Here is a 27,674-nt window from a genome sequence, read left to right on the forward strand (position 1 = left end):
ATTACCCTACAGGTACTGTGTTGTTTCATTGAGCTGCTTTCAAGATTTTTTTTTTTAAATTTATTATTTATTTTTTTTATTTTTGGCTGTGTTGGGTCTTCGTTTCTGTGTGAGGGCTTTCTCCAGTTGCGGCGAGTGGGGGCCACTCTTCATCGCGGTGCGTGGGCCTCTCACTATCGCGGCCTCTCTTGTTGCGGAGCACAGGCTCCAGACGCTCAGGCTCAGTAGTTGTGGCTCACGGGCCCAGTTGCTCCGCGGCATGTGGGATCTTCCCGGACCAGGGCTCGAACCCGTGTCCCCTGCATTGGCAGGCAGATTCTCAACCACTGCGCCACCAGGGAAGCCCCAAGATTTTTTTTTTTTGAGGAGGAAAAAGGGAAGTCTTTAATTTTCAGAAATTTGATTACAATGCATCTGGATGTGGATTTCTTTGAGTTTATCCTCTTTAGTATTTATTCAGCTTCTTGAATCTGTTGATTTGTCTTTTGCCACATTTGAGTGTTTTCAAACATTGTTTCTGCATATATTTTTCAGCCTCACACTCTTTCTCCACTTTTTCTTGATTTCTGATGAAATGAATATTAGGTCTTCTGTATTTTCCCACAGATCTCTGAGGCTCTGTTGATTTTCTTAAAATGTATTTACTCCTTCTGGGTCCAGGAGGCTAGCCTGGTGCATTCCTCTCATGGCAGTGGCAGAAGCGGAAGAGCAAGCCCTGGCGCACAAGCCCATTTCAATACCATGTTTGTGACACATTTGCTCATGTCCCACCAGTGAAAGCAAGTCACATGACTAGACTGGATTCAGTCATGGTAACAGCAGGACAATACGCCCCATCCACAGCGGGAGGCCACTACAAAGGTACACAGCAGACAGCACAGATACAGGAGTGGGTAAGGAATGGGTCCAATGCTGCAATCTGACACCACAGGTAATCTGGCTGTCTACCCTTTGATGGCTTTTAAGATTGTCTCCTCTACTGAACTTCCATAGATCCAGTAAAATCTGTCAACACGTGTATTTATTTTTCTCTCTTCTGGTCCATACTGAGGGCGTATTTTCCAGTTAAAAATGCATGCCTTCCTTTAGTTTTAGAAAATTCCCAGAAATTATACTTTCCAATACTATTTCTCTACCATTTCCTCCATTTTCTTCTTCTAGAATTCCTGATATATGAATATAGGAAACTTTCCACCCATCTTCCATTTCTCCTAACCATGCTTTAATATTCGTTACCTTCCTGTCCCTCTGTCTATAGTTTACACTATCCACTGCACTTTATATTTCAATGATTTTTTTTCTATATCCATGTATCTTTGTACTAATAATATTTTTCTTTAAACTGACTTACTCCAGGACAAAGAAAACTAAAGTCTATCTGGTAATTGACACTACAGATATGTCTACTTACACTTGTCTTCTAAAACATTAAAATAATGTACCAATTAAACTTTAAATGTTTGCTCAGATTTCACTTAAAATTATCTGAATACCAGTAGTGATAAGTATATGACCACTATGAAACCTACTGCTTTAGATAAACTCAGCCCTGGTGCACTTAGCTAGAGAGAGCCAGTGAGACCCTAGATCTCACTGCCACAAGCTGCTGATGACTGACTCAATTACAACACACATCTACATACAAGAATAAACTGGAATACTGAGTTGCTTTTCTTTCTTTAAAAAAATAAATATAAGACCAACTTCATGTAGAAAACGCAATATATTCAAGGGAACTATTGGCATTATTGGCACTGAAGGGGACACTGTATCCAGGAACAATGAAAAACTGATTTCAAGTTAAACCAAAAGAATCTTTAAATAGGGATTATCAGTATTATATAGCTATAAGATAATGAACATCTTAGAAAAATTTAGCCAAAGGATTCTCGATGAATTCTGAAAAAACTAGTCTTGCTGCTTTTTAGACGTTGAATAAAAATTTAAAAGTGAATCTGCTGTAACCATTTTCAGATATTATTTCATCTACTACTTCTAAACAGAAATCCAGTGTTAATGTTTATTACCTTTGGCAACTCCCATTCTGACCGAGATCCATCTGCACTGTAGTAATATTGTCTACCTTGATCGTCAACATGCTTGAGCCACTATAAAGACAAAACAGGTGTTATGTTTTAAATGTACATAAAATTGAGTTTAAGCCTATACAACCAGAGATATTAGATGACATTCTTATGAATTTTATTCTACTTGCTCAAGACCACTGCAAAAGAAATATAACAAACCTATACTAATAGACTTGCATTTTAAGTTTGTTAAAAATAAGTAAACTAGGGACTTCCCTGGTGGTGCAGAGGTTAGGAGTCCGCCTGCCAATGCAGGGTACACAGGTTCGAGCCCTGGTCCAGGAAGATCCCACATGCTGTGGAGCAACTAAGCCTGCACACCACAACTTACTGAGTCTGCGCTCTAGAGCCCATGTGCCACAACTACTGAGCCCATGTGTCACAACTACTGAAGCCCGCACGCCTAGAGCCTGGGCTCCGCAACAAGAGAAGCCACCGCAATGAGAAGCCCGCGCACCGCAACACAGAGTAGTCTGCGCTCACCACAACTAGAGAAAGCCCGCACAGCAAGGAAGACCCAATGTAGTCAAAAATAATTAATTAATTAAAAAAAAAAAAAGCATATCTCCATTTATTCCCAAGGGTCTTATTCTTTAAACTAGCACAACAACCCGTTACCTTCTCTGATGATAAACACATAAAATTTCAACATGCATTCTCAAACTAGTTAATTAATCATAAAATACTAGATTCATGGTTTTTGTTTTATGTAACTTGGTTACAAAAGAAAAAGGAGTGTAGGAAGTGAGGTGGTATGTCATAACAGCATGTTGAGAAAACTATTCCCAAAACACTATTCCCCAAGAAAAACACAAAGAAATATGTTTACTGAAGAAGTGTAAGCAGACTGACACTCAACGGGTCTACTCTTCAAAGGGTCTGTCTTAAACAGGTTGACACCACAAACATTACTGTAAACTGGAAGTAGTTTAAAACCATGAATAAGTAGTTACACTGAGTTTTCATATTGTCAGTTGACATGGTTACAGAATTACAAGAAAATATTTTCATGAGTTTTAAAAATACTACTAAAGCTTCAGTACACAATGATTTTATGAGAGGGATCTGCCAAGAAAACTAGATGAGAGAAAAAGAAAGTACCTTTTCATTAGTACAGTCACTGGTATACAAGGTGTGCCCACGTTCATCCAACTCTTCTGACCAACCCCTTGGAGGAGAACCATACTGACTATCTGACTGGCTGTAACACATGCTGTGGTAGTTTTCTTCTGATGAAAGAAGCTATCAATAGTCAGAAACATAAGGATTTTTCTTCTTTGAACATATATATATACATATATGCAGCAGTTGAAAATCTAAGCAATTGACTTTATTTGGCTATACATACTAATATATCTTGAATATATTTAAATATTTAGTTTTCTAAACAAATTGTTTAGTCTTTTTAATGGTACACTGTAAGTGGTAAGGTGAAATTAGTAAGTTATTTTATCGCATTAATGCAAGCCTAGAAAAATTTACTATAGTGAAATTGAGGACAATGCTTTCAGACTGAGAGAGAAAATGCTGCCTTCTATTTAATGCTGCTTTTGAACTGAAACCAGGTTAAAAAATGACAGGGGTGAGTGTGTGTGTGTGTACACACATCTATGTGTGAGCAAAGCAGGAGATGAGGGCACTTCATTAGACTGAGATTCTTGAAACTTCTCACCTATTTATTGCAAGTTCCTAGCCAAATGCCCCGCAAAAAGTGCTCAATAAATATATCTTGAACTATTTTTTTAAAGCGTGTGGGATGGAGATGGGGGGAGAAAAGACACTAGCTTTGTAACACTCTATTTTATGTTCTAATTTACTGTCAAGTTTTCTTAACTCACTCAACCAAATGCTTCTTAAAACTATTCAAGGGGCTTCCCTGGTGGCGCAGTGGTTGAGAATCTGCCTGCTAATGCAGGGGACACGGGTTCGAGCCCTGGCCTGGGAAGATCCCACATGCCGCAGAGCGGCTGGGCCCGTGAGCCACAACTGCTGAGCCTGCGCGTCTGGAGCCTGTGCTCCGCAACGAGAGAGGCCCGCGCATCGCGATGAAGAGTGGCCCCCGCTTGCCACAACTGGAGAAAGCCCTCGCACAGAAACGATGACCCAACACAGCCAAAATCAATCAATCAATCAATCAATCAAAAACATACGCATCTGATTCAAGATCCTCATTAAAAAAATAAATAAATAAAAAAAAAAAAAAAAAAAAAAAAACTATTCAAAACTACACTTTGAAAGAAGAAAAAATAATATTGAGAAAATACAAACACAATACAGAAAGATTTAAAAATTCAGTATGTAATATTTACTAGGCTAACTCTAATGTGCAAATGACCCTTCCAGGGTCACGTTCAGGTAAAATAGCTTCTACAATTAAATCTACTCAATCAGACTGGATTTTCTACCATAATTTGGTCTGAAACACTAAGATGTGTAGATTCTCAATGCTGTAGAGGTAACATATGTAAACATCCTAATGTTAGTAATATGTTCACAAAAACTGACATAGACAACTTAACAGAAGCCTTGTGGAGAGTGAGCTATATATGTTTTGTAACAGTAATGTTTTTAAAAAATGAAAAACCTAACTCAAAAATCAGGATTTATTTTAATTTAATTGAGACTACTTAAAATGTAAGCTCATATAGGAGAGGTACAATAAAATCTTTTAGAAACAGAATAAAAGAAGGCAATCTGTACAGGAAAATATTATTCAACCATCAAAAAAAAAAGGAGGAGGGCTTCCCTGGTGGTGCAGTGGTTAAGAATCCGCCTGCCAATGCAGGGGACACGGGTTCGATCCCTGGTCTGGGAAGATCCCACATGCCGTGGAACAACTGATCCCATGCGCCGCAACTACTGAGCCTGTGCTCTAGAGCCCGCAAGCCACAACTACTGAAGCCCGCGTGCCTAGAGCCCATGCTCCACGACAAGAGAAGCCACTGCAATGAGAAGCCCGTGCACCACAACGAAGGGTAGCCCCTGCTCCCTGCAACTAGAGAAAGCCCGCGTGTGGCAAAGAAGACCCAACGTAGACAAATAAATAAATAAATAAATAAATTTATTTTAAAAAAAAGAAGAAGAAGAATCCAGAAAGGTAAGTAGAATAAAAAAGCAGCTTCCTCCTTGAAGGCATTTGCCAAATCCTGAACTAGAACATTAGTTTTCAAGGCCATGCAGAAGTGCTGGGGAACAGGACTCGGAACAACCTAAGGCAGTGAGTCCCACAATAAAGAAAGGGGACCCCAAAGAATTATACCTGCAGTTTATGGGGTGAACCAGAAACAAATCTTGGCCCTTTATTCCATGCTAGGAAAATCACAGGACTAATCAGGGGAAACTGGGGGAGAACGCAACAAGCCACTCTTCATGCAATCCAAAATTACTACTACCTAGGTGGCCTGTGAAAACGCAAACTGAAAATTTAGTTTCAAATGTTCACAGCATACTAGTTTCCTCAGGCACCTGGCAGAAACAAAAGCAAATCCTCTCTGAAGGAACAAGCTTTCAACCCTAGCATTAAACTTGCTATATATGAATTTCCAACAACTATAATTTCACATTAAAACACACACACACACAATGTAAAACAAACACCATGAGTGAGAGTCAGTAGAAAAACAGCATATTCAGACTCTTAAAGACTACATACTGAAATTATCAAAAATAAAGTAGAAAATAAGACTTAAGAAAGATATGACAAATGAATGCAATATATGATCCTTCACCGGATCCTTCACTGCAGGAAAAAAACTATAAAGGATATGAGTTGACAAGTGGGAAACACGAACATTACCTTTGTATTAAATAATATATTAATATTAAATTTCTTGGGTGTGATAATGTATTTTTCACACACACACAAAAAGATTTTGCTGGAAAAAGTCCCTATACTTAGAGAATAAAATATTATGTTGTCTGGTCCAAATGATTCAGAAAAAAAAAATTACTGCAGAGTTAGAAGGGTAAAAGGAGGGAGAAAGTAATAAGGCAAATGTGGTAAAGTGTTAACAACTTGTAAATCCAGATGAAGGGTACCTGGCAGCTCACTATACTATTCTTTCTACTTTTTTTGTATGTTTCAAACTTCTCAAAATAATAAGATGGGGAAGCTCCCCCAAACAAATTAAAAATAACACATTTTTTAAATTCAAGGGTTGGTTTAATATCAAACGAACATACATGATGAAGAGAAAAACAGTAAACAGGAGCTTGACTTGGAAATGACTGGGAACAAGCAGAGAGAGACACAGCAATAAAATGTTAAAGTATAAGGGAAATCAAGAGACATGATAAACGGAGTAAGCAAATTAATCGTTCATGTAATCAAAGTCCCAAAACAAGAGGAAAGAGAAAATGGGACAGGAGCTGAATATAGACAATGCTTAAGAGTTTTTCCAGAACTAATCAAAGATGGAACGCCTCAAATTTGGGATTCCCAACAAAGCCCCGGAAGGAAATAAAAAAGAACTTCACCTAATCACATCATAGTGAAATTACAGACATGAGATCCTCAAAGCCACCCGCAAGAAGAGACCTACAAGTTGAATCTTCCACATCAACAATGGAAGCCAGAAAACATGAGAATAAAGTCTTCAACGAACAAGGGAAAAATAAAAAGCAATCAGCTTAGAACTGTGTACCAGGCAAAGATATTCTTGAAAAATAAGGATGAAAAATAAATTTGCAGGCAAATGAAAACTAAGATTCTATCACTAACAGAGGCTCACTAAGGAAATTTAAAAGTAGGTACTTAGGACAGTATAAAGTTATCCAAGATAACCTAATTTGCCTAAGAAATGTGAAAAAAGAAAGTGGTACGTATGAGGATAAATTTTAAGAGTCACCATGTAGAACAAGTAGTAAGGGAGCTAAAAAATAGAAATAAAATAAACAACAATAGCACCACTGCACGTATAGTTCTTGTACGGTTTCAAGGAGCAAGAAGATGCTGATTAACCGCAGACTTTGATAAGTACGCCAGTTACAACTTCTAAGGCGGCGTTTCTCATCAGCAGCACCGTGGACAGTTAGGGCCAGATTATTCCTCACGGTGGGAGCTGTCTTGTGAATCACAGGATGCTCAACAGCTTCTCTGGCCTCTACCCACGAGATGCCAGTAGCCCTCGTTGAGTTGTGACAACCCAAAATATCCCCAGACGTTGCCTAGGTGCCCCCCGGAGACAACACTGCCCCACGTGAGAACCACTGTTCTAGGGCAACCACTGAAATGACAAGCTTCTGAGTTCGGATGAGAGGGCGAGCACCTGCCCCCTCTCAAACCCTACTAAAATAAAAGTATCGAAACAAGCCTAGAAAGACCCGAACCGTCAAGAACAGGGAGAACACAAGGAGACACAACAGCCACAAAACTCTGGAGGCTGAGAAGCAGAGGAACAAACACCTAAATTATCCGCAAAGAAAGCAGAATCTAAACTGGTCGGGGGGTGGGGGTGGGCGCCCAGGAGGGAAGATGAAATCCAACAGGTCTGCGGAGCGAAATCTTCAAATGGCCCAGGAACTGACAGTATTAGGTCCTCCTGGAACCGCGGGTACTGAACTGAGGGCTGAAATCGCCAGACTCCCCTTCCTCATGCCTGGCCACTAGGTGTGCACCCCTCCCTCATTCCAGCCCAAGTGTAGGGTTTTACTCCCTCTCAAGAGGGATACCGAGTTGGAAGACAACAGGCACGGCTGGGACGCAGGTACCAAACAGAAAGCGGGGAGACTAAGGAACTACGTGCAAACTAAACGCCGGGTACCAAGACCCAGGCGGCCCTTACTGTCCAGGCGTGAAGACTTCTGCAGAGACGGGCCAGTCTGAAAGGGAAGACCGAATGGTCCAACCCTGGAGACACCCCACACGCAGCCGACTGAGATCGCCGTAAGGTCAAGTTCAAGATGCCTTGCGACTGTGAGAAAAACTGATTTCCAACCTAGAATTCTTCACTCAGGCCAACTATCGATTAAATAGGAGGGCAGAATACAGACTCTTTCACACACACAGTCTCAATGTTACCTCCCATGCACAACCTTTCTCAAGAAGTTACTGGAAGATGTGCTCCAGCCACTCTGCAAATACCTATTTTACACAATACCTGCAGAGAGTGAGTGGTGTGAGCTCAGACTCTGACATACTAATCACTCCCATCTAGTCACTGAAACAGAAAGCTAAGAAGGGTTGTTAAAGTTCCCATGTATACTTCAAATCTCTTTAAATTATTCTACAATTTGGCCCTTACCCTAAATTTTCCAAATTATAAGATTTTACTTTGATACACAGGACAACTTATTTTCAAATCTTTCTGGACACACAAATTCAAATAACTTTCGTAACATTTTCCTATTATAGTAACACATGAACAATTTCTCACTATCCTCCACCTCATTCCTGAACACTAAAAGTGCAAGTTACCACCAAAGCAAAGCTATAAATATACAACTGAAAAACGGGATAAGACGAGGGGTCATTAACTATAAGAAGCTTTCAGATTCTGCTAGATACAGGATGTGTTACCTGACTTCTCCAGCTCCTACCTAACTGGAGTTCTGTTCTTACTGTGCAAGCCAGCCGCTCTCTCTAAGAGCAGGTGTCCTGTGCGGGTGCGGGGGCCGCCGTCTACCAAACAGCAGGATTCAACTCCACTCTATCCACCCTACCCAAGCTTCTCCTGCACATCTGAACAGTCCCAAGGACTCTCTCCAGGCCTCGGAGATAAGTGTTTCTCAAAACCCCGCTGGCCAATTCACCGCACCACCCTCTGAGAGGTGGGAGGGGGGTGAGACCAAGGCAGGTGGGGAGACAGCATGGACACGTGTTAGAGAAAATAACGATACAGAGTGAACTGTCAGACTTCGAGGGTGGTCCGTTCACAGCAAAGGAATTACACTTATTTCCCCTACATAGAAATAAAAAGTGATCTTGTATCTCTAACAAAAACTGACAAGTATCTTGCTAGCCCCACCAAACCATAAAGAAAAGTGTCAATTAAATAACTTTGTTTTTATTTGTTTGGCTAAATCATATCACATATCTTCTCTCCTTTTTCTAAAAGATGTCATTCCTTGGGCAATAACAATGATTGAATTAGTATCTTCTAGCGCATGAAGGAAACTACTGGCTCTAGGCAACATTAACCCAGTTAATTCCGGAACTAGTAAGCATGCTACAAGGCTAGCCGCTGTCCGCTAGTTAGAGATTAGGAAGCAACAAGCAGTAATATAATAAAACGTGGGAAAAAGATTTAGTATCTTAGAGATTTCAAGGGTTAGAAGCAAACCTATTCACTTCTTTGAGGAACAAGAAGAGAAAAAGCTCGGTAACTCACTGGTTGACCCCCTAACTCCTCATACCTCTTGATCTCCTGGACTCTGGGAATCTCCTTTGCTTATGTTTGTATCTCGAGTCCAACGAGGGGGTTTCCAAGTTCTTTCCTGTGTTCCTCTGTTATAGTAATAACAACGCCCTGAACTATCTTTATGAGTTTCCCATTCTCCATTAATCTGAACTGCTGGGCTTCCAGGGATCGGGGGGAGAGCCGACTGGGATATTTTCAGTTCTTGCAGGTTAGCGTAGACAGGAGAATCTGGCCGCCCTTGATTTGGAGGTGTTGTCGCCTGTGAAAAATGTGAAATATCCATGTTTAAACTGGCATAACGCTTATAATTAAACATGAGATTTATAAACATAAATACTAATTCATTTTAAAACATATATACAGGTGTATATATTCTTTTTAAGGAAATAAGAATTTAACAGTTTTAATATTCATAGTTTGAAAAAAACATAAGCTTTAAAGAGAATCCAAAGTGTGCTTGGGCTTCCCTGGTGGTGCAGTGGTTGAGAATCTGCCTGCCAATGCAGGGGGCACGGGTTCAAGCCCTAGTCCAGGAAGATCCCACAGGCCGCAGAGGAACTAAGCCCGTGCGCCACAACTACTGAGCCTGCGCCCTAGAGCCCACGAGCCACAACTACTGAGCCCACGAGCCACAACTACTGAGCCCACGAGCCACAACTACTGAAGCCCGCAGGCCTAGAGCCCGGGCTCCGCAACAAGAGAAGCCACCGCAATGAGAAGCCCACACACCGCAAGGAAGAGTAGCCCCCGCTCGCCGCAACTAGAGAAAGCCTGTGCGCAGCAACGAAGACCCAACGCAGCCAAAAATTAATTAATTAATTAATTAATTTTTTTTTAAAGTGTGCTTAATTACTTCCCCTCACCCTGAAAGAATACTCGACTAGAAGTCAGGAGCTGTGGGTTCCAGTTCAAGATCTGGCCTAACAAGTTGTAAGACAACGGAAAAGATCACTTCATCTCTCTGAAACTGAACTATTTAATCTCTGTAAGTGAAGAAACTGGATTAAACCACCTAGGTCCCCACTGGCTCTAAAATTCTATGATTTCAGGCAATTTTTAAAATATAAAAAGGCTTACATATGGGTAACTCAGCATTTATTCAGAAAACTATCAAAAGAAAGATTTCATATTCTAAGCTCTAATATTAAATCAAGAATATAAGTAAAAGACAAAGGAGATACTTCAGCTAAGAATTTACCACATACTACTTCGCAGCTATAATTTCTCAGTAGCCATAAACAAATCTTTCCTCTCTTCCTAGTCTACTTATTTGTGAATTTCCTAAGACTGGAAAAACAATTAGTAGTAAACTCTGATTTACATGCTTATTCAGTCTCAACCTTCAGTTTTACTTTTTATTTTTAAATGTCTCACTAGATGTCAGTCAAGAGCAGAATACTCTTCATACACTTTGCAGAAGGACACTGTAAACCGTATTAAGTTAGAATTATAACTACTGAAAGAAAAAGTACGCCTTTTTAATACTGTGTGTTTGTATCTGTGTATACATCTTTCCTTTTACAAGAGGGTTTCTCAACCTCAACATCACTAACATTTGGGAAGAGATCATTCTTTTTGCGGGAGGCTATCCTGGGCGTTGTAGAATGTTCACTAGCATCTCCAGCCACCACCCACTAGATGACAGTGGCTTCCCCTCACTGTGACAATTAGAGTCTCCAGATACTGCCAAATGTCTCATGGGGACAAACTGCCCCTGGTTGAGAACCTTTGCCATATTAGTCCTAGAATTATTCAGATGTTCAATTACTTCTATAATGTACCCATAGTTTTATGAACACTTGAAAACACTGAATTGAAAAAGGGAAATGTGGGCCATCATCAAAAAATCTAAAAACAATAAATGCTGGAGAGGGTGTGGAGAAAAGGGAACCCTCCTACACTGTTGGTGGGAATGTAGAGTGGTTCAGCCACTACAGAGAACAGTACGGAGGTTCCTTAAAAAGCTAAAAGTAGAGTTACCATATGACCCAGCAATCCCACTCCTGAGCATATACCCAGACAAAACTATAATTCAAAAAGATACATGCACCTCTATGTTCATAGCAGCACTACTCACAATAGCCAAGACATGGAAACAACCTAAATTCAGCAGAGGAATGGAGAAAGAAGATGTGGTACATATACACAATGGAATATCACTCAGCCATGAAAAAGAATGAAATAATGCCACCTGCAGTGACATGGATGGCCCTAGAGATTGCCGTACTAAGTGAAGTAAGTCAGAGAAAGACAAATATCATGTGATATTGCTTATATGTGGAATCTAAAAAAATGGTACAAATAAACTTATTTACAAAACAGAAATGGAATCAAAGATGCAGAAAGCAAATTACTGGTTACCAAGTGGGAAGGGGGAGGGAGGGATAAATTGAGAGACTGGGATTGACATATACTCACTACTAGATATAAAATAGATAACTAATAAGAACCTGCTGCATAGCATAGGGAACTCTACTCAATACTCTGTAATGACCTATATGGGAAAAGAATCTAAAATTAAAGAGTGGATATATGTATATGTATAACTGATTCACTTTGCTGTACAGCAGAAACTAACACAACACTGTAAATCAACTATACTCTAATAAAAATTTTATAAAAGGGAAATGTGGATGGATACACTGAATCAGTTTTATTGAAATTAAGGTACTTTAACTTCTAGAATATTATTTGCCTATAAATTAATTATAATGAATCTAAATCACAGAATAAGCTTTACAAAAGAAAACAGTAGGGACTTCCCTGGTGGTGCAGTGCTTAAGAATCTGCCTACCAATGCAGGGGACATGGGTTCGAGCCCTGGTCCGGGAAGATCCCACATGCTGCAGAGCAACTAAGCCCATGCACCACAACTACTGAGCCTGCACTCTAGAGCCCGCGAGCCACAACTACTGAGCCCACGAGCCACAACTACTGAAGCCCATGCACCTAGAGCCCGTGCTCCACAACAAGAGAAGCCACTACATGAGAAGCCTGCGTACCACAAGGAAGAGTAACCCCCACTCACCTCAACTAGAGAAAGCCCACGTGCAGCAACGAAGACCCAACGCAGCCAAAAATAGAGAAAGAAAAATGAAAGAAAATAGTAAAACTAACCCGACACCTGAATACATTTATAAAACGGTTACCTTTGGTCTTTTAAAACATGGTAATTATGCAAATATTGTACTCAGTGATACAAATTAGACCATTTTCCTATAAATGTTAGCTTTGAATTTAGACTATCACCAAAGAGCATTTTTCTATGAAGAAAGTCTATCCATGAAGACAGATTTCCATGTGTTTCTCTTCCAGACTAATTCCAGATCCTGATGACTTAGCTGGATAACAGTGCTTCTCTGACTAAAACCAACTCTGTTAATATAACAAGCAATTCTATATAGTAAATCATTTCCCAGGACCTTATCTAGAAAATTCAACAAGTGTTAAAGTTCTTTGCTCCTGATACTTCACTAGACTTGGGGAAATAAAGACGCCAAGAAACAGCAACTTTCTAAACAATGTTAGAGACACATTGTACTATAGCTTTAAGAAATAACTCATTCCTGTTGTTTAAACAATTCAAATTTAAACAGTTTTCCCCAATTTAAAAAAACTGAAATGCCTTAACAAAGTTTATAAGGCTAGCATAATTCTGAAACAAAAGCAGAGAATTAAATGAAAGAAAAGTACAAACAAATCTCACTTATAAATATAAATGAAAATATACTAAATAAAACATTAGCACTCAAATCTAGCACTGCATTAAATAAATCAGGAAAAAAGCAGAAATATTAAGGGAGTCTGTCTTCTGGAATCTCTTACTGTAATTCTTTACATTAACAGATTAACTTGATCATCTCCACAGACACCAACAAAGCTACTGATAAAATTCAGCATGGATAAAACTCTTAGCAAGTGAGGAACAGGTGATGCCTCCTTAATTTGATTTTTTAAATTATTATTCAAAATAAACATCATACTCAGCAAGACACTGAGAGAAGCATTTTCATTAAAGTCAAGAATAATTCCAGGGGGACTTCCCTGGCAGTCCAGTGGTTAGGACTTGGCGCTTCCACTGCAGGGGGCCTAGGTTCAATCCCTGGTCAGGGAACTAAGATCCTGCAAGCCACGCAGCGCAGCCAAAAGAAGAAAAATCCCAGCATGCCAAGTACCATGGCTTTTATTCAACAAATGTACAATACTAAGATATGAAATGTATTGAGACATGAAAAATGAGTTAACTCATAAATACCCAGTAGGAAAACAACCCTGATATTTGTCACTGACATAATGAATATTTGAAAACCTAAGTCCATGAAAACTACTAAGAAGTTTAATAAGTTGGCCAGATAAAAAGATCATTTAAAATCAGTTTCTGATACATGAGCAATGACAAGTTAGAAACTGTAACAGAATTTTAAAAATCTCATTCACACTAAGAATTGTTAAAACACAGTTAATAAGCTTAACAAAAAGCTTTAAAAAAAATAAGCTTAAAAAAAAATGAGGAGTACTTCTAGATAAACTGTTGTTCCTTAATTTTGTAAATGTGTTCCTTCTAAAAAATTAATCTATAAATTCTACAAATTCAATGCAATGTTTGGCACACAGTATAGTTAGTTCACAGCCTTGCGTACAGGAGCACTGAAGGAAATTTGTTGAATGAACAAACAAGTGAACAAAAGAATGCAAACATACATACCCAAGTAAAAGCAAAACTGAAGGACTTGGAAATGGTTACATGTGATAAAGAGAGGAAACTAGGAATCATCCACATTTCTAGCTTGGGAACAAGGATGGACAACTGTGTCACCATTTAAGACAGGACTAAAAGTGGACTAAGCGTCAAACACGCAGCGGTGCTAAGGTTACAAATACGATTAAAAATTAGTCTTGTCTTCCAGGACCTCATAATGTAGTAAATGAACGTGAAACAAAGGTCATTTAAATGCATAACAGACCTCATGCTAGAGCTACACATGGGACAGTGTAGGAACAAAATCAAAGAGACTTGGAACCAAGGGAATAAGCCTCAGAAATGAATACATCAGAATTAGCCAGGTCAAAGCAGGGGACACAGGAGGCAGAAGAACAAACGTCTGAAAAAAAAGCACGGTGCACTCAGGGAAGGATGCCGGCTCAGAGGGCAGGTGAGAGGAGAGGCACGGGAAAGATGTAAAGAGAAGCAAATGCCAGAACAAGGAGAGTTTGTGTGTCACGTTCAACAGCAGACGTTACCCAGCAGCATTTAGGGAATAACTGGAGAAGTTAAGCCAGGAAGTACATTCTGAGTCAAAATTTTGAAATACTGCAGATTTTAGATGAACACAATTAGATGCAGCGATCAGTTAGGAGGTCGGTACAGACAGAAGACGAGAGAGGCAACAGGACAAGAGGAGTAGGAATAGAGAAGCAGGGCCAGATGCGAGAAACAATTAGAAAGTTATGTTAGCATGCAGATTGTATGTCTGTTTATGTGAAGCATGTTTTTTGGTGTGTGTGTGTTTAACCATGGGTTAAATAATGTCAGGATGAAGAACAGGATGAAGAAAGGAACAGAGAGGAGTTCCACTTAGATTGTAGTAGGTTGGAACTCCTTTTCAAGTCCAGGTGGAAATGCTCAGACTGCCAGGTACCCAGATTGGGAGCTCAGTATAGAATCAGCGCTAAAAACATAAAAGCCATCAGCACACTGGTGGGGCCAGACCTTAAGAGAGCGCACAGAGGGAGAGGGGACAGGCCCCTGGGGAGCAGCACGCAGGTGCGTTACGAGGTAAAGTGAGGACACAGGCGTGAAGTTAGCCTGGGGTCTGGCACCGTGACCTCTGGCGGTGTTACTACAACTACTGATGCAATTAATATAATTAAGGTACTAAGCAAAGTAAGAGGATCCAGTAAAGGAAACAGAAAGTCAGAAGTAGACAGCCTGACAGGAAAAGATGGTATTTAAAAGTCAAGGAGAAGGAAAATTTCAAAAGAAGGGGAACTTGTTTCACTCTGAAGACTTCAATACGAGAGCCGTGAAACAACCACTAGATTCAGGAGTTAAGAAGACATGAGGGGGCTTCCCTGGTGGCGCAGTGGTTAAGAATCTGCCTGCCAATGCCGGGGACACGGGTTCGAGCCCTGGTCCAGGAAGATCCCACATGCCGCGGAGCAGCTAAGCCCGCGAGCCACATGCACTCTAGAGTCCATGAGCCACAACTACTAAGCCCGCGTGCCTAGAGCCCGTGCTCCGCAACAAGAGAAGCCACCGCAATGAGAAGCCCGCGCACCGCAACGAAGAGTAGCCCCTGCTCGCTGCAACTAGAGAAAGCCCGCACACAGCAACAAAGACCCAACACAGCCAAAAATAAATTAATTAATTTTAAAAAAAAGAAGAGGTTTACTGATGGTGGATGAATGGTAAAACTTTAATATTTCACGCTCTTACCACTAAATTTTTGGACAGATGTTCATTTGAAATGTTGCTCATTTGCTGTTACAAACAGCTTCTAGTAGAAATAAGAACTTTGTTTTCTTAATAAATTAACTCCAAACTTACGATCAGCTTAAACCTTCAATTTCCAAAATGTGCAGAAAGAGAACAGAAAAGGACTCAGTATTTTTAATATTCTGATCTGTGGCAAAAAGACACTGTCCCTGTTAATTATCAACTACTCAAACCACTGAGAAAAATTCAAGGGAATGACCACTGATTGATCACTAACAAGTTTCTTCAAGAACTCTTGAAAACTTAAACTCTTGGTAGAAAAAATACTTAGTATAAAATATCAAACTTATTTTTACATACACCCAAAACATGTATTAACCACAACAAAGGATGTTTACATAATTATATACCATTTTGTCTAGTGAACCAAAACTATGGGTTTCTTTAAATGAACACAATGCTGGTGAAGATGAATGTTAACTCTAGTTTACTGCTGGTAACTTTAACTAGATGAACCCTTTTGGAAAACAGTTTGACAGTATGTTTCAAAAGCTTTTAAAGGGCTTCCCTGGTGGCGCAGTGGTTGAGAGTCTGCCTGCCAATGCAGGGGACACGGGTTCCAGCCCTGGTCTGGGAAGATCCCACATGCCGCGGAGCAGCTAGGCCCGTGAGCCACAATTACTGAGCCTGCGCGTCTGGAGCCTGTGTTCCGCGACAAGAGAGGCCGCGACAGTGAGAGGCCCGCGCACCGCGATGAAGAGTGGCCCCCACTTGCCGCAACTAGAGAAAGCCCTCGCACAGAAACGAAGACCCAACACAGCCATAAGTAAATAAATAAATAAAAATTTAAAAAAAAAAAAAAAAAAAAAAGCTTTTAAAAATATTTTTAGGGGAAAGGGGAGAAAAAAATTGTATACATAGAAAAAAATTTTCCCACAAAGATGTTCATTTCAATGTTATTTATCAGAAAGAAATTAGCAACAATCTAAACATCCAACAACAGAAGAATAGTTAAGTAAATAATGATCTAATATATAAGGCAATACTATAAAAGCAATGAAATGTTAACGGTTTCTTAACATGATAAAAAAAAAATTGAGGTTAATGAGAAAAGCAAAATATAAAAGTGCATCGAACTTCCAACTTAAAATGTTAAAGTGTGAAGAAAAACAAGCTAAAACATTATGAGTACCTGGCAAGGTTTTCACTCAGATCTAATGGAGAGATCAAAAGTTTCACAGACAAGCAAAAGCTAAGAGTTCAGCACCACCAAACCAGCTTTACAAGAAATGTTAAACGGACTTCTCTAAGAGAAAAAGGCCACAACTAGAAACACGAAGATTATGAAAGGTAAAGGCAAATACACAGTAAAGGTAGTAAATCAACCATATATAAAGCTAGTAGGAAGGTTAAAAGACAAAAGTAGTAAAATCATCTTATCCACAGTAAGTAATTAAGTGATACAAAAAACGAAAAGGTGTAAAATACGATGTCAAAAACAGTAAACCTGGGGGGGAGGGGAGTAAAAGAGCAGGGTTGTTAAAATGCGTTGGAACTTAAGAGATCAGCAACTTAAGATAATCATAGATAGATAGATAGATAGATAGATATAAATCTCATGGTAACCACAAACCGAAAATCTATAATAGATACACACAAAAAAGAGAAAGAAATCCAAACAGCAATAAAGATAGTCAGGAAGTCACACAAGGGAAGAGAAGATAGAAATACTGAGTCACTATGTTGTGTAACAGGACCTAACATAGTGTTGTAGGTCAATTACACTTCAAAAACAAATAAACAAACTCATTAAAAAAGAGATCAGATTTGTGGTTGCCAGAGGTGGTTCTTGGATGAAGGTGATCAAAAGGTATATAAGATAAAGAAGTACCAGGAGTGCAATGTACAGCATGATAAATATAATTAACGCTGCTGTGTTATATATGAAAGTTGTTAAGAAAGTCAATTCTAAGAGTTCTCATCCCAAAAAGAAAATTTTTTCTATTTTTAAATTTTGTATCTATATGAGAAGATGGATGTTCACTAAACTTACTGAGATAATCACCTCATGATGTATGTAAACCAAATCATTATAATGCACACCTTAAACTTACACAGTGCTGTATGGCAATTATATCTCATTAAAACTGGAAGAAAAAATTTTTTAATTAAAATTTAAAAATTTTTAAATCAGTTCTCTCGGGAATTCCCTGGTGGTCCAGGAGTTAGGACTTGGTGTTTTCACTACTGAGAGCTCGGGTTCAATCCCTGGCCGGGGAACTAAGATCCCCAAAGCCACTCGGCATGGCCAAAAATTAAAAAAATTAGTTTTCTCTGCATAATGCAATTATATTTTTTTCTATGTGCTTTATTACCCAATTTCATCACAATGAGAATTATTACCCGTAGAGTTTGATTAGGACAAGAACCTGGGGCATTCGTCTAGTCTACTGGACTCATAAAGTGACAGCAATAGTATTAACACTATACAAACTAGTGTTTCTTACGGGATGGTCAGTGGATCATCCATAGCAGACTCATCTAGGGGTGCTGATTAAAAGTCTTGTTACTGAGGGTGGAGAGTAATGGGGGTGGGAGTCAAGAATCTGTATTTTTAAGTATCCTATGTGATCTTTATGTATACTATTATTCAGAAGATACTCAATCTTTCTGAATGGACTTAGGGCAAACCGGGCCCCTGGTCCAATATACTTGTATTATAAAAAAACATAAAAAACTTAAAGACAATTCTTAAGTCCATACCACCAGCTTCTTACTCTGCAGATAATTCAAAGGAAGAAGTCTTAAAAGAATAAGCAACAAGAAGTACTTCCAATATATGAATCAAATAAAAATTAGTTCTCAAATATTTATAAGACGTATTACACACTTAAACTGAACAAAGAGCCTTGTTCATGAACTGTCACCAACAAAAATAAGTGGATTTTTCATACCAAAAAAAAAAATCTTTAAAAGGATAACATAGAAACAAAGTTAATTTTATGGGTCATATCTGTCATTAATTAACAACTGAACTGGGACCAGTACCTCTGCACATGACCCAATTTAATATTTAAAAAAAGACCTGGCCTGTTCCACTTCTATCTATATGCAGACTAAAATAGTCTTCCCACTATCCACAGAAAGGAAAAACTGGGGAGCCATATATAAAGAAGGTAACTTTAAACTTCGATTGTACCTGAATTCTTACTTTAATACCAAAAATACTGAGATTTGGCCCTCTTTACTTTTGACATTCAGTCACTGTTTCTAAAATAAACTTCAGAGAACAGGAGAATACATATTAGCTACACTTCTTGTTTCTTAATTAGCATATGCTACTCTGTACTAATACTTAAGTATTATACCTACATTACCATAAATGCCAAATTATATCTATATTACTGAATAATCAGTAATTTATATTACAGAATAATCAGTCCTTGCAGTCTATAATCATACCTTTAGATTTAGATTTATGGGGAAAAAAACATATACCAAAGTATCAAACTCCAAAATGGAACTCTAATTACTTTTTAAACTCTATTTTAATTCATGTGGAAAAAAGACATTTATATGCCTTTGGTAATTTACCTGCTTAAACTCTGCTTTACCATAATTGCTAATTATAATAACATTGGGTCAGTTAACAGAATGAGGACAAAAAGAAAAAATATGGTCAACAAGCCAATATTCAGTTAAAATAGGACTGAAATTTGTTTTAGTTTCACAACTGAAAATTGCACATCAACTTTATTTATTTATTTATTTATTTATATTAAAATTTTATTTATTTTAGGCTGTGTTGGGTCTTCGTTGCTGCACGTGGGCTTCTCTCTAGTTGCGGCGAGCGGGGGCTACTCTTCGTTGTGGTGCGTGGGCTTCTCACTGCGGTGGCTTCTCTTGTTGCAGAGCACGGGCTCTAGGCACGTGGGCTCAGTAGTTGTGGCGTGCGGGCTCAGTAGTTGTGGCTCGTGGGCTCTAGAGCACAGGCTCAGTAGTTGTGGCGCACGGGCTTAGTTGCTCCGCAGCATGTGGGATCTTCCTGGGTCAGGGCTCAAACCCATGTCCCCTGCATTGGCAGGCGGATTCTTAGCCACTGCGCCACCAGGGAAGCCCTGCACATCAACTTTAAACTGGGAAATGCAACTTTCCAAAAGACAATATTCTCACTTAAAGTCAAATTTTAGGGGGAGGAGGGAAATATATTACCCTCCGTTTAATAATTTTTAAATACAAACACTTGCAAGTTGAAGTGTTCATATCTTAAAGCATGGCTGCACTGAGATTTCAAGCTCTGTACAGTACTCTGATATTTTCTGCAACTCACTTATTTAGCTATCATTTAAGAACTAATTATGAGCCCGGTGGGAGATGAACATGAGACAGTCCCTGTCCTTCAGGGCCAGCAGCCTAGCAAAGAGGAAGAGACAGGCAGAACATGACTCCAGGGGCAGGAGCTGAGAGTTATACAGAGAAGCAGCACTCAACAGAGAGAAGAGGGTGAGATGGGGTGGTCGGGAAAAGGCTCCCGGCAGGTTTAACTGCATCTTTAAGGAAAGCAGGAGGAAGCCAGGGACGCCGAGAAGTGGTGAGGACCCTCCAAGAACACTCACGGTCTTAGGTGTTTAAGCTGACATGACACAAGGAAATGAAACGCAGTCTTTCAATAATGAAACATAACTGGTAGCTAAGTGAATTCAGTGCTGTGAAAAGCTTTCACAGATATTATTTTCATGGTAAATAAATTCTTTTTCTTACTGGTTTTCTAGTTATTGCAACCCAAGGCTGCCCAACTCCTCCGGGGCTTGCTGTCTTACATTCGGCTACTAAAGGCTCCCATTCCACCTGGCTTCTGTCCTCCCCCTGCTCCGCGGACCGTGGCCAACAACCTGAAGGAGCCCTTCACATCATCACAGGTCCGTCACTTATGCCTCCTCCCCGACAGACATAAACAAGGCAGGTCCCAGGCGGGAAAGCGCGGAGGCCTGACGGATGCTCGTTTCTGGGAACCACACAAACACACTGGAGTCATTCCTGTGCCACCAAACCTGCCGTAACCGCTGCCAACAGAGCAACCGGGCCACGCCATCAACAGAAATCGCTGTGGTTCAAGACTCTGGACCTACAGGGTGGGTAGACAGCAGCTGACAGACACCACAGCGAAGAGCCCAGGGTCCTGGGGCCCAACACATACATAGTCGTGAGGGGGTGTGCGTACAGTTGGGAGGTTTATCATAAGTAAAAGATCTGCCAAAAAGGGACAAGTGACAAACTTCCCCTTGGAGATCAAGCCCACACCTCTCCGGTGTCAGCTTCTGTTGTCCTCACGTGGGTCCTTCCTGGGCCTAACTACCCTGCAGCTTGTTGTGGAACTTACAACACTGCAGTGTCATCCCACATGAACTGCCGGCCTTTCCCTCTGGAGCTCGATCGCCTTTCAGGCAGAAACGTCTGCCTGGTTTCTGGCTTCGTCTTTGGCGCCAAGCACAGCACTCGCGCACGGTAAACACTCAGGATGTTCTTAAAGGGAAATTACCTTTATAGGACTAAAGAAGCTATCATGAAATCCATGCACTAAAGTTAATTTCCTACTCCTGTGTTTACAGTCTCCCTGGGAAATCTTAACTGACTCCACTGCTTCGAAAAAATCAAACTCTCTCTCAAACACCCACCTCCCTCCCCTGAACAGCAGACGTGTTGTGAAGAAAGACCTACTGGCATGCATCCTCCGGACGCTCAGACTCAACACCTCGGCCTCAGCCTCTGTCCATAACACACTACCCTAGTATCCTCACCAGTTCAAACAGCGGAATCGCGAGCTCCTCAGGGGGAGATCTCAAAGTCACCCTGTGTCTGTTCTCTTTACCCCAGTGAGCTTCTACTAACTCTTCCCCCTACTCTGTCTTGAATTCCTTCCTCTACTATCCCAAGACAACCGCCTTAATCGAGGCGGTGAATAAGTGAGGACAAGTCCCATTTCTCCACCTTGTCAAACTGATCCTCCAGTCCCAAGAGTTATTCTCCAAAAACAAATCTGATCTCGTTACTCACCCACTTTTGATGTTACTCAAAAACATCAGTGAATGTTTCATTGACTGTAGAAGTTCAAATATCACAGCAGAGAATTGAAGGCTCCTAAAAACTTCAGTCCCAAACAATCTTTTCTGCCTTTTATTGCGACTGTTTTTACATTCTTTGTCTAAAACCGCCATGTTACTCACAATTCTATTAATGTCATGCTATTTTCCCTTGTTACACCTTCAAATCATTATCCCTCTATCTACAATATACTGTCCCCAACCACCAACCCGTGAACCACATATAAACCATAACGAGTTGGTTCAAAGGTCACTTTCTCTTTGAGATGGACCTCTATTCCTCAAGGGCAGAATTTGTAGATTTCCTGTGCCTCTAGGGCAGCACTAACACAAATATCACATGAGCCAGGTGGTTTAAAATCTTCCAATGACCACATTACAAAGGTAAAAATAAAGAGGTGAAATGAATTCTAATAGTATATTCATTCAACCCAATATTCAAAATATTAGCATTTTACTGTATAATGAATATCAAAATTATTGAGATATTTTATTTTTTCTGGACTAAGTCCTCAAAATCCAGCATGTATTTCATAGCATATCTCAATTCAGATCCTAAACTTTCATCAAAAATACTTGATCTGTATACAGATTTCGTAAAATTTACAGTTGAAAACTAGATTCACAGACTCAAATGATTCCAAACAGTCTTAAAAGTTTTCCCATAAATGAATCAAGTATGAGTTTTAAAATTTTAACTTGGAGTAACTGAAATAAAATAAAATAAATTCAGTTCCTCAGCCTCACTAGCCACATTCAAAGTGTTCGATTACCACACTTGGCCAGTGGCCGCTAGATCAAATAGGGCCAACTGGCAGCACTTCGTATTCACCTGTACTAACTGTCCCCAGCACACCCCACAGTAATTAATTGTTGTTCTTCTGCCTCCCAGTAAACTGTAGGTCCCTGAAGAGTTCAGAGCAAGACCACGTCTTAATCATCATATGCTCTCAAAGTCTAGAACTGAAGATCCCTTCTCAAGCCCTGACTCAGACTCTGATGATTTCTGTTTTCCCAGTAACTGCTTTCCCAGTCCAGAGTATGTTTTAAAGTAGAAAGGTAAAGGGGATAGCTGCTAGATACTAATATTTATTGATGAAACCTCATTATTAATCTGTGTTAAAAGTATTCAACCAGAGTTGCTTGTCCTTGGTCAGTTAAGCAAACAAAATTCCTCAGCAGGACATAATGCTGAGATAACAAGACTTAGTTACTATTTTATGCTGATGAAGCAACAGTGCAATGGCCTGGTGCACTGCCATTCATTGTTACAAATCTCCCTCCCTGGGAACTTGAATGGTAACTCTAGGATCAGCACCCAGGGGATGACTAAAGAATACCCTGTTGCTGAAATTTCTAGAGGGTAAAAGTTTATGGTACAATTACAAAGGGAAAAAAATGCATCTGTGTTTAATTATTGAAAGCATGTACTACATGTACAAATCTAAGCTTAGAAGCTGAGGCATCTGGCAACAGCAAAAAATATAATAATTTCAAAAAGGTACAAAATTAATCCATAGTAATATGGGATACATTTAAAGGGCTGACATACTATCTTTCCTCTAATTTTCTGACAAATGACTATTCTTTTTTGCTTTTCAAAAATAAGATTCTAGAAATAAAATATTTTGAAAAACTTTCATTATCTAAGGAAAGTAATTTATAAATTGTTATTTCGAATAATACAACTAAATAAATGGGTTTCTAACTTACCACATGTCCTAATTCATTAACAAGTCTGCATGAGAACACTGTAATACAACTCCTTGGATAATCTGTTATTATATTAATTCCAAACTGAGTGTTAGTTATGTTTTAAATCATTACTTCCTTAAAGCTATACTGAAAGAAGGTCTAAGTATACAAAGTGAATAAAAAATTGATGATTTACCATCATTTTGATTGCCCAGCAAGAAATACTTAAGCCCTGAATTCCTTAAAAAATATTCAAAATACGTATTAAAATACATATAGTATGAATCTATACATATAAAAATATGTGTATACTTTCACACACATACATACATGCATGAAAGAAGATCAAAACACTACATAAGGGGCTTCCCTGGTGGCACAATGGTTAAGAATTCGCCTGCCAATGCAGGGGTCACGGGTTCGAGCCCTGGTCCGGGAAGATCTCACATGCTGTGGAGCAACTAAGTCCGTGCACCACAACTACTGAGCCTGTGCTCTCGAGCCCGCAAGCCACAACTACTGAGCCTGCGAGCCACAGCTACTGAAGCCTGTGCACCGAGAGCCTGTGCTCCGCAACAAGAGAAGCCACCGCAATGTGAAGCCCACGGACCACAAAGAAGAGTAGCCCCTGCTCACCACAACTAAAAGAAAGCCCGCGCAGCAACGAGGACCCAACACAGCCAAAAACAAAATAAATAAATAAATAAATTTATTTTTAAAAAAACAACACACACACACTATGTAAGATTTTGCAATTTATTTCATGGAATTATGGCTGGTTTTGTTTTGTTTTTGTTTATCTGTATTTTCTTTCTCTTTTTAAAAATTTATTTATTTATTTATTTTTGGCTGTGTTGGGTCTTCGTTGCTGCACGCGGGCTTTCCCTACTTGCTGCGAGCGGGGGCTACTCTTCACTGCGGTGCGCGGGCCTCTCATTGCAGTGGCTTCTCTTATTGTGGAGCACGGGCTCTAGGCACATGGGCTCAGTAGTTGTGGCTCGCGGGCTCAGCAGTTGTGGCTCGTGGGCTCTAGAGCGCAGGCTCAGTAGTTGTGGTTCACAGGCTCAGCTGCTCTGCAGCACGTGGGATCTTCCCGGACCAGGGCTCGAACCCATGTCCCCTGCACTGGCAGGCGGATTCTTAACCACTGTGCCACCAGGGAAGTCCTGTATTTTCTAATTTATTCTTCAAGGAGCACATTTATTTTGAAGATTAAAAATTTGTGGGAAAAAAAAGGCCATTAGTTTTAAACCCACAAAACAATTCTGGAATGACCTTTAGGAAGTTCTATAGCCTAAGCTACAAAGGCAAGAACATTTATGATATCCATGGAGGTCAATACTCAAAACTTCAAGTTTACCCAGAAAGTCTAGAGCAGGCAAGGAGGAAGGGCTTGTTCATGGTCATCGATATTTTGGGTTTATTCTAAGCCAAAAATGTAGTCACTGAACTTAGAATTATGATCCTCATAATAAGCCACAATGAGAATAGTGTTCCCTTTAGCAAGTTCTCCAAGTAGCTAATGGATAAAGCAGGGTAGGTAGAATGGGATTGTTCTATAATGACAGTGATCAAAAGTCTAGCACCTCTTTGAGCCGTTCATCTTAACGTTTCACAAGCTGAGACCTGTCTAGACATTGGGTAATCATTCCCAGCCCTTCTTTCTTTAGAACCATCAACACCATCCATCTCCAGAACTTTTTTCATCTTGCAAAACTGAAACTCTGTACCCATTACACAATACTCTCCATCCCCCTCTACCCCAGCCAGTGGCAACCAACATTCCACTTTCTGTTTCTATGAATCTGACTACTCTAGGTGCCTCATATAAGTGGAATCACACAATACTTGTCCTTTTGTAACTGGCTTATTTCAGTTATCATAACATCCTCAAGATTCACCCATGCTGTAGCATATGTCAGAATTTACTTCTTTTTAAGGCTGAATAACATCGTATTGTATGTATGTACACCCAAAATTTTTTCTATGCATCTGCTGATGGAACTTGGGTTGCTTCCACCTTTTGGCTATCATGAATAATGCTATGAATATAGACATACAAATATCTGTTGTAGTCCCTGCTTTCAATTCCTTTGGGTATTGTGATGATTGACTGGATGTGTCAATTTGACTGGGCTAAGGGGATGCCCAGATAGACAGTAAAACATTACTTCTGGGTGTGTCTGTAAAGGTGTCTCCAGAAGAGATTAGCATTTGCATCAGCAGACTGCGTCAAGAAGACTGTCCTCACCAGTGGGGGTGGGCATCATCCAGCAGTTCAGGGCCTCAACAAAACAGAAAGGCAGAGGAAGAGCAAATTCACTCTCAGCTTGAGATGAGACATCCACGGCTCCTGCCCCAGGACGATGGCTCTCCAGGTTCTTGGGCCTTGGACCACGAGACATACCCCTCCCCCCACCCCGCCCCAGGTCTCAGGGTGTCTGACTTGGACTGAATTACGCTACTGGCTCTCCTGTTCTCCAGCTCGCATACGGCGGACTGTGGGACTTCTCAGCCTCCAGAACAGCATGGGCTGATTCCTGTAATAAATATGCTCTGATATGTATCTACATATACCCTGTGGGTTCTGTTTCTCTGGAGAACCCTGACTGATAGATTTATACCCAGAGCCCTTTTCTCTTGAAACTGCTTAAGTAAGGCTTACCATTACCTTTAGAGGTCATTACCTAAAAATAACACTGATGCTTTACATGTTTTCCGCTTCCCAACATCTTACACACACTGAAGACCATTAATCCAAAAGAGGCGGGAAAATCAATCAGCAGCTATAAGTTTAAAAGCAATTTGTTTTTGCTCCTCTTGACCTCCTCATATAGCCCCATTCCCAGGGAGAAAAATATAAAACATTCTACTTATATTTTAACGTGCAGGAAACAAAATCCACCTAACAAATGTACTCCAGGTCAACGGAGAGTTAAGCTAGTCAAAGCTGCAGTTTGTTTTCCAAGATCCTTGGTCTCCTTTTAGAGCCCCTTCCAACCTCTCTTCTTCATCACAGCTAGCTCTCAGTTCAGAATTTTCAGAAAAGGTTCCTAAATACAAAAGACATGTTTCCCGTAAGTCAAATTAACCCCAATCCTCATCTAAGACTCACAATTACTCTACCCTGTTCCAAGGCTCACTTGAGACACGGAGGCTCCCTCTGTTTCCAATCAGCGCTTTTTTTTTTTTTAAGATTTTTTTGATGTGGACCATTTTTAAAGTCTTTATTGAATTTGTTACAATATTGCTTCTGTTTTATGCTTTGGTTTTTTGGCCATAAGGCATGTGGGATCTTAGCTCCCCGACCAGGGATCAAACCTGTGCCCCCCCCTGCAGTGGAAGCGCAGAGCCTTAACCACTGGGCCACCAGGGAAGTCCCCCAAATCAGTTATTTATATGTTTGTTCCTTTTTATCAGGTATCTGAACATTCACAGGAGAAATAAAAAGGTTTTCATTCAGGGTTCAGAAGTCTCTAGAGAACAACTGTGGCAGAGACCTAAATTCTTTATTAACTTCTTGCCTAGTTTGTCCTTTTGGGATACTGTTGTTCTTCAGAATGAGACATACTGAAAGTGGCATAAAGACGCCTGGTTCCTTTTAAGAGAAGAAAAGCCTGGCCAAAAGGAAGGAACAAGTCTGGTTATCACAGTTTTCAGGCTCCACGTTCTATTTTGGTGAATGCACTAACATAAAATCTATGATACGTATGTGTCAGAGCAAGTAACTATTTTGAGAGTATCCATACCATTTTTCTAATTACAGCATATTTAGTTTTTATAGGAACACTGAGATTTATTAATTCCTATTTAAATCTTTAAAGCTGTAGCTAAAAAGATAAAAAGGTCACATTCCTCCCCACTTGATTATGTCACGTGTTCTTTAACAGCTGGCGATTAAGTTATTGTAACTGAAGAATAAACTGATTGTTTTTCTCCATAAACTCATTTAAATTATAGTAACAAAACTGTCGATGAGAAAGATTACTTTAACTAA

At 39.9% G+C, this 27,674-nt stretch overlaps 1 protein-coding gene across 8 annotated transcripts in view; it reads right to left on the reverse strand.

Moving 5' to 3' along the window:
- ARHGAP12 (Rho GTPase activating protein 12) overlaps positions 1–27,674 on the reverse strand; it is a 113,040-nt gene that overhangs the window by 39,712 nt on the left and 45,654 nt on the right. For 3 of the 8 annotated variants that reach the window (XM_057543072.1, XM_057543071.1, XM_057543070.1), the window contains exons 4-6: positions 9,441–9,704; positions 3,189–3,329; positions 2,028–2,108 (exon numbers count right to left, since the gene is read on the reverse strand). In XM_057543072.1, coding sequence (XP_057399055.1) covers positions 2,028–2,108; positions 3,189–3,329; positions 9,441–9,704 — 486 coding nt within the window. The remainder of the gene's footprint in view (positions 1–2,027; positions 2,109–3,188; positions 3,330–9,440; positions 9,705–27,674) is intronic. The other 5 variants (XM_057543075.1, XM_057543074.1, XM_057543073.1 and 2 more) reach the window with 2 other exon arrangements.

This window comes from Balaenoptera acutorostrata, chromosome 3 (genome assembly GCF_949987535.1).
Source record: "Balaenoptera acutorostrata chromosome 3, mBalAcu1.1, whole genome shotgun sequence".
NCBI lineage: Eukaryota > Metazoa > Chordata > Mammalia > Artiodactyla > Balaenopteridae > Balaenoptera > Balaenoptera acutorostrata.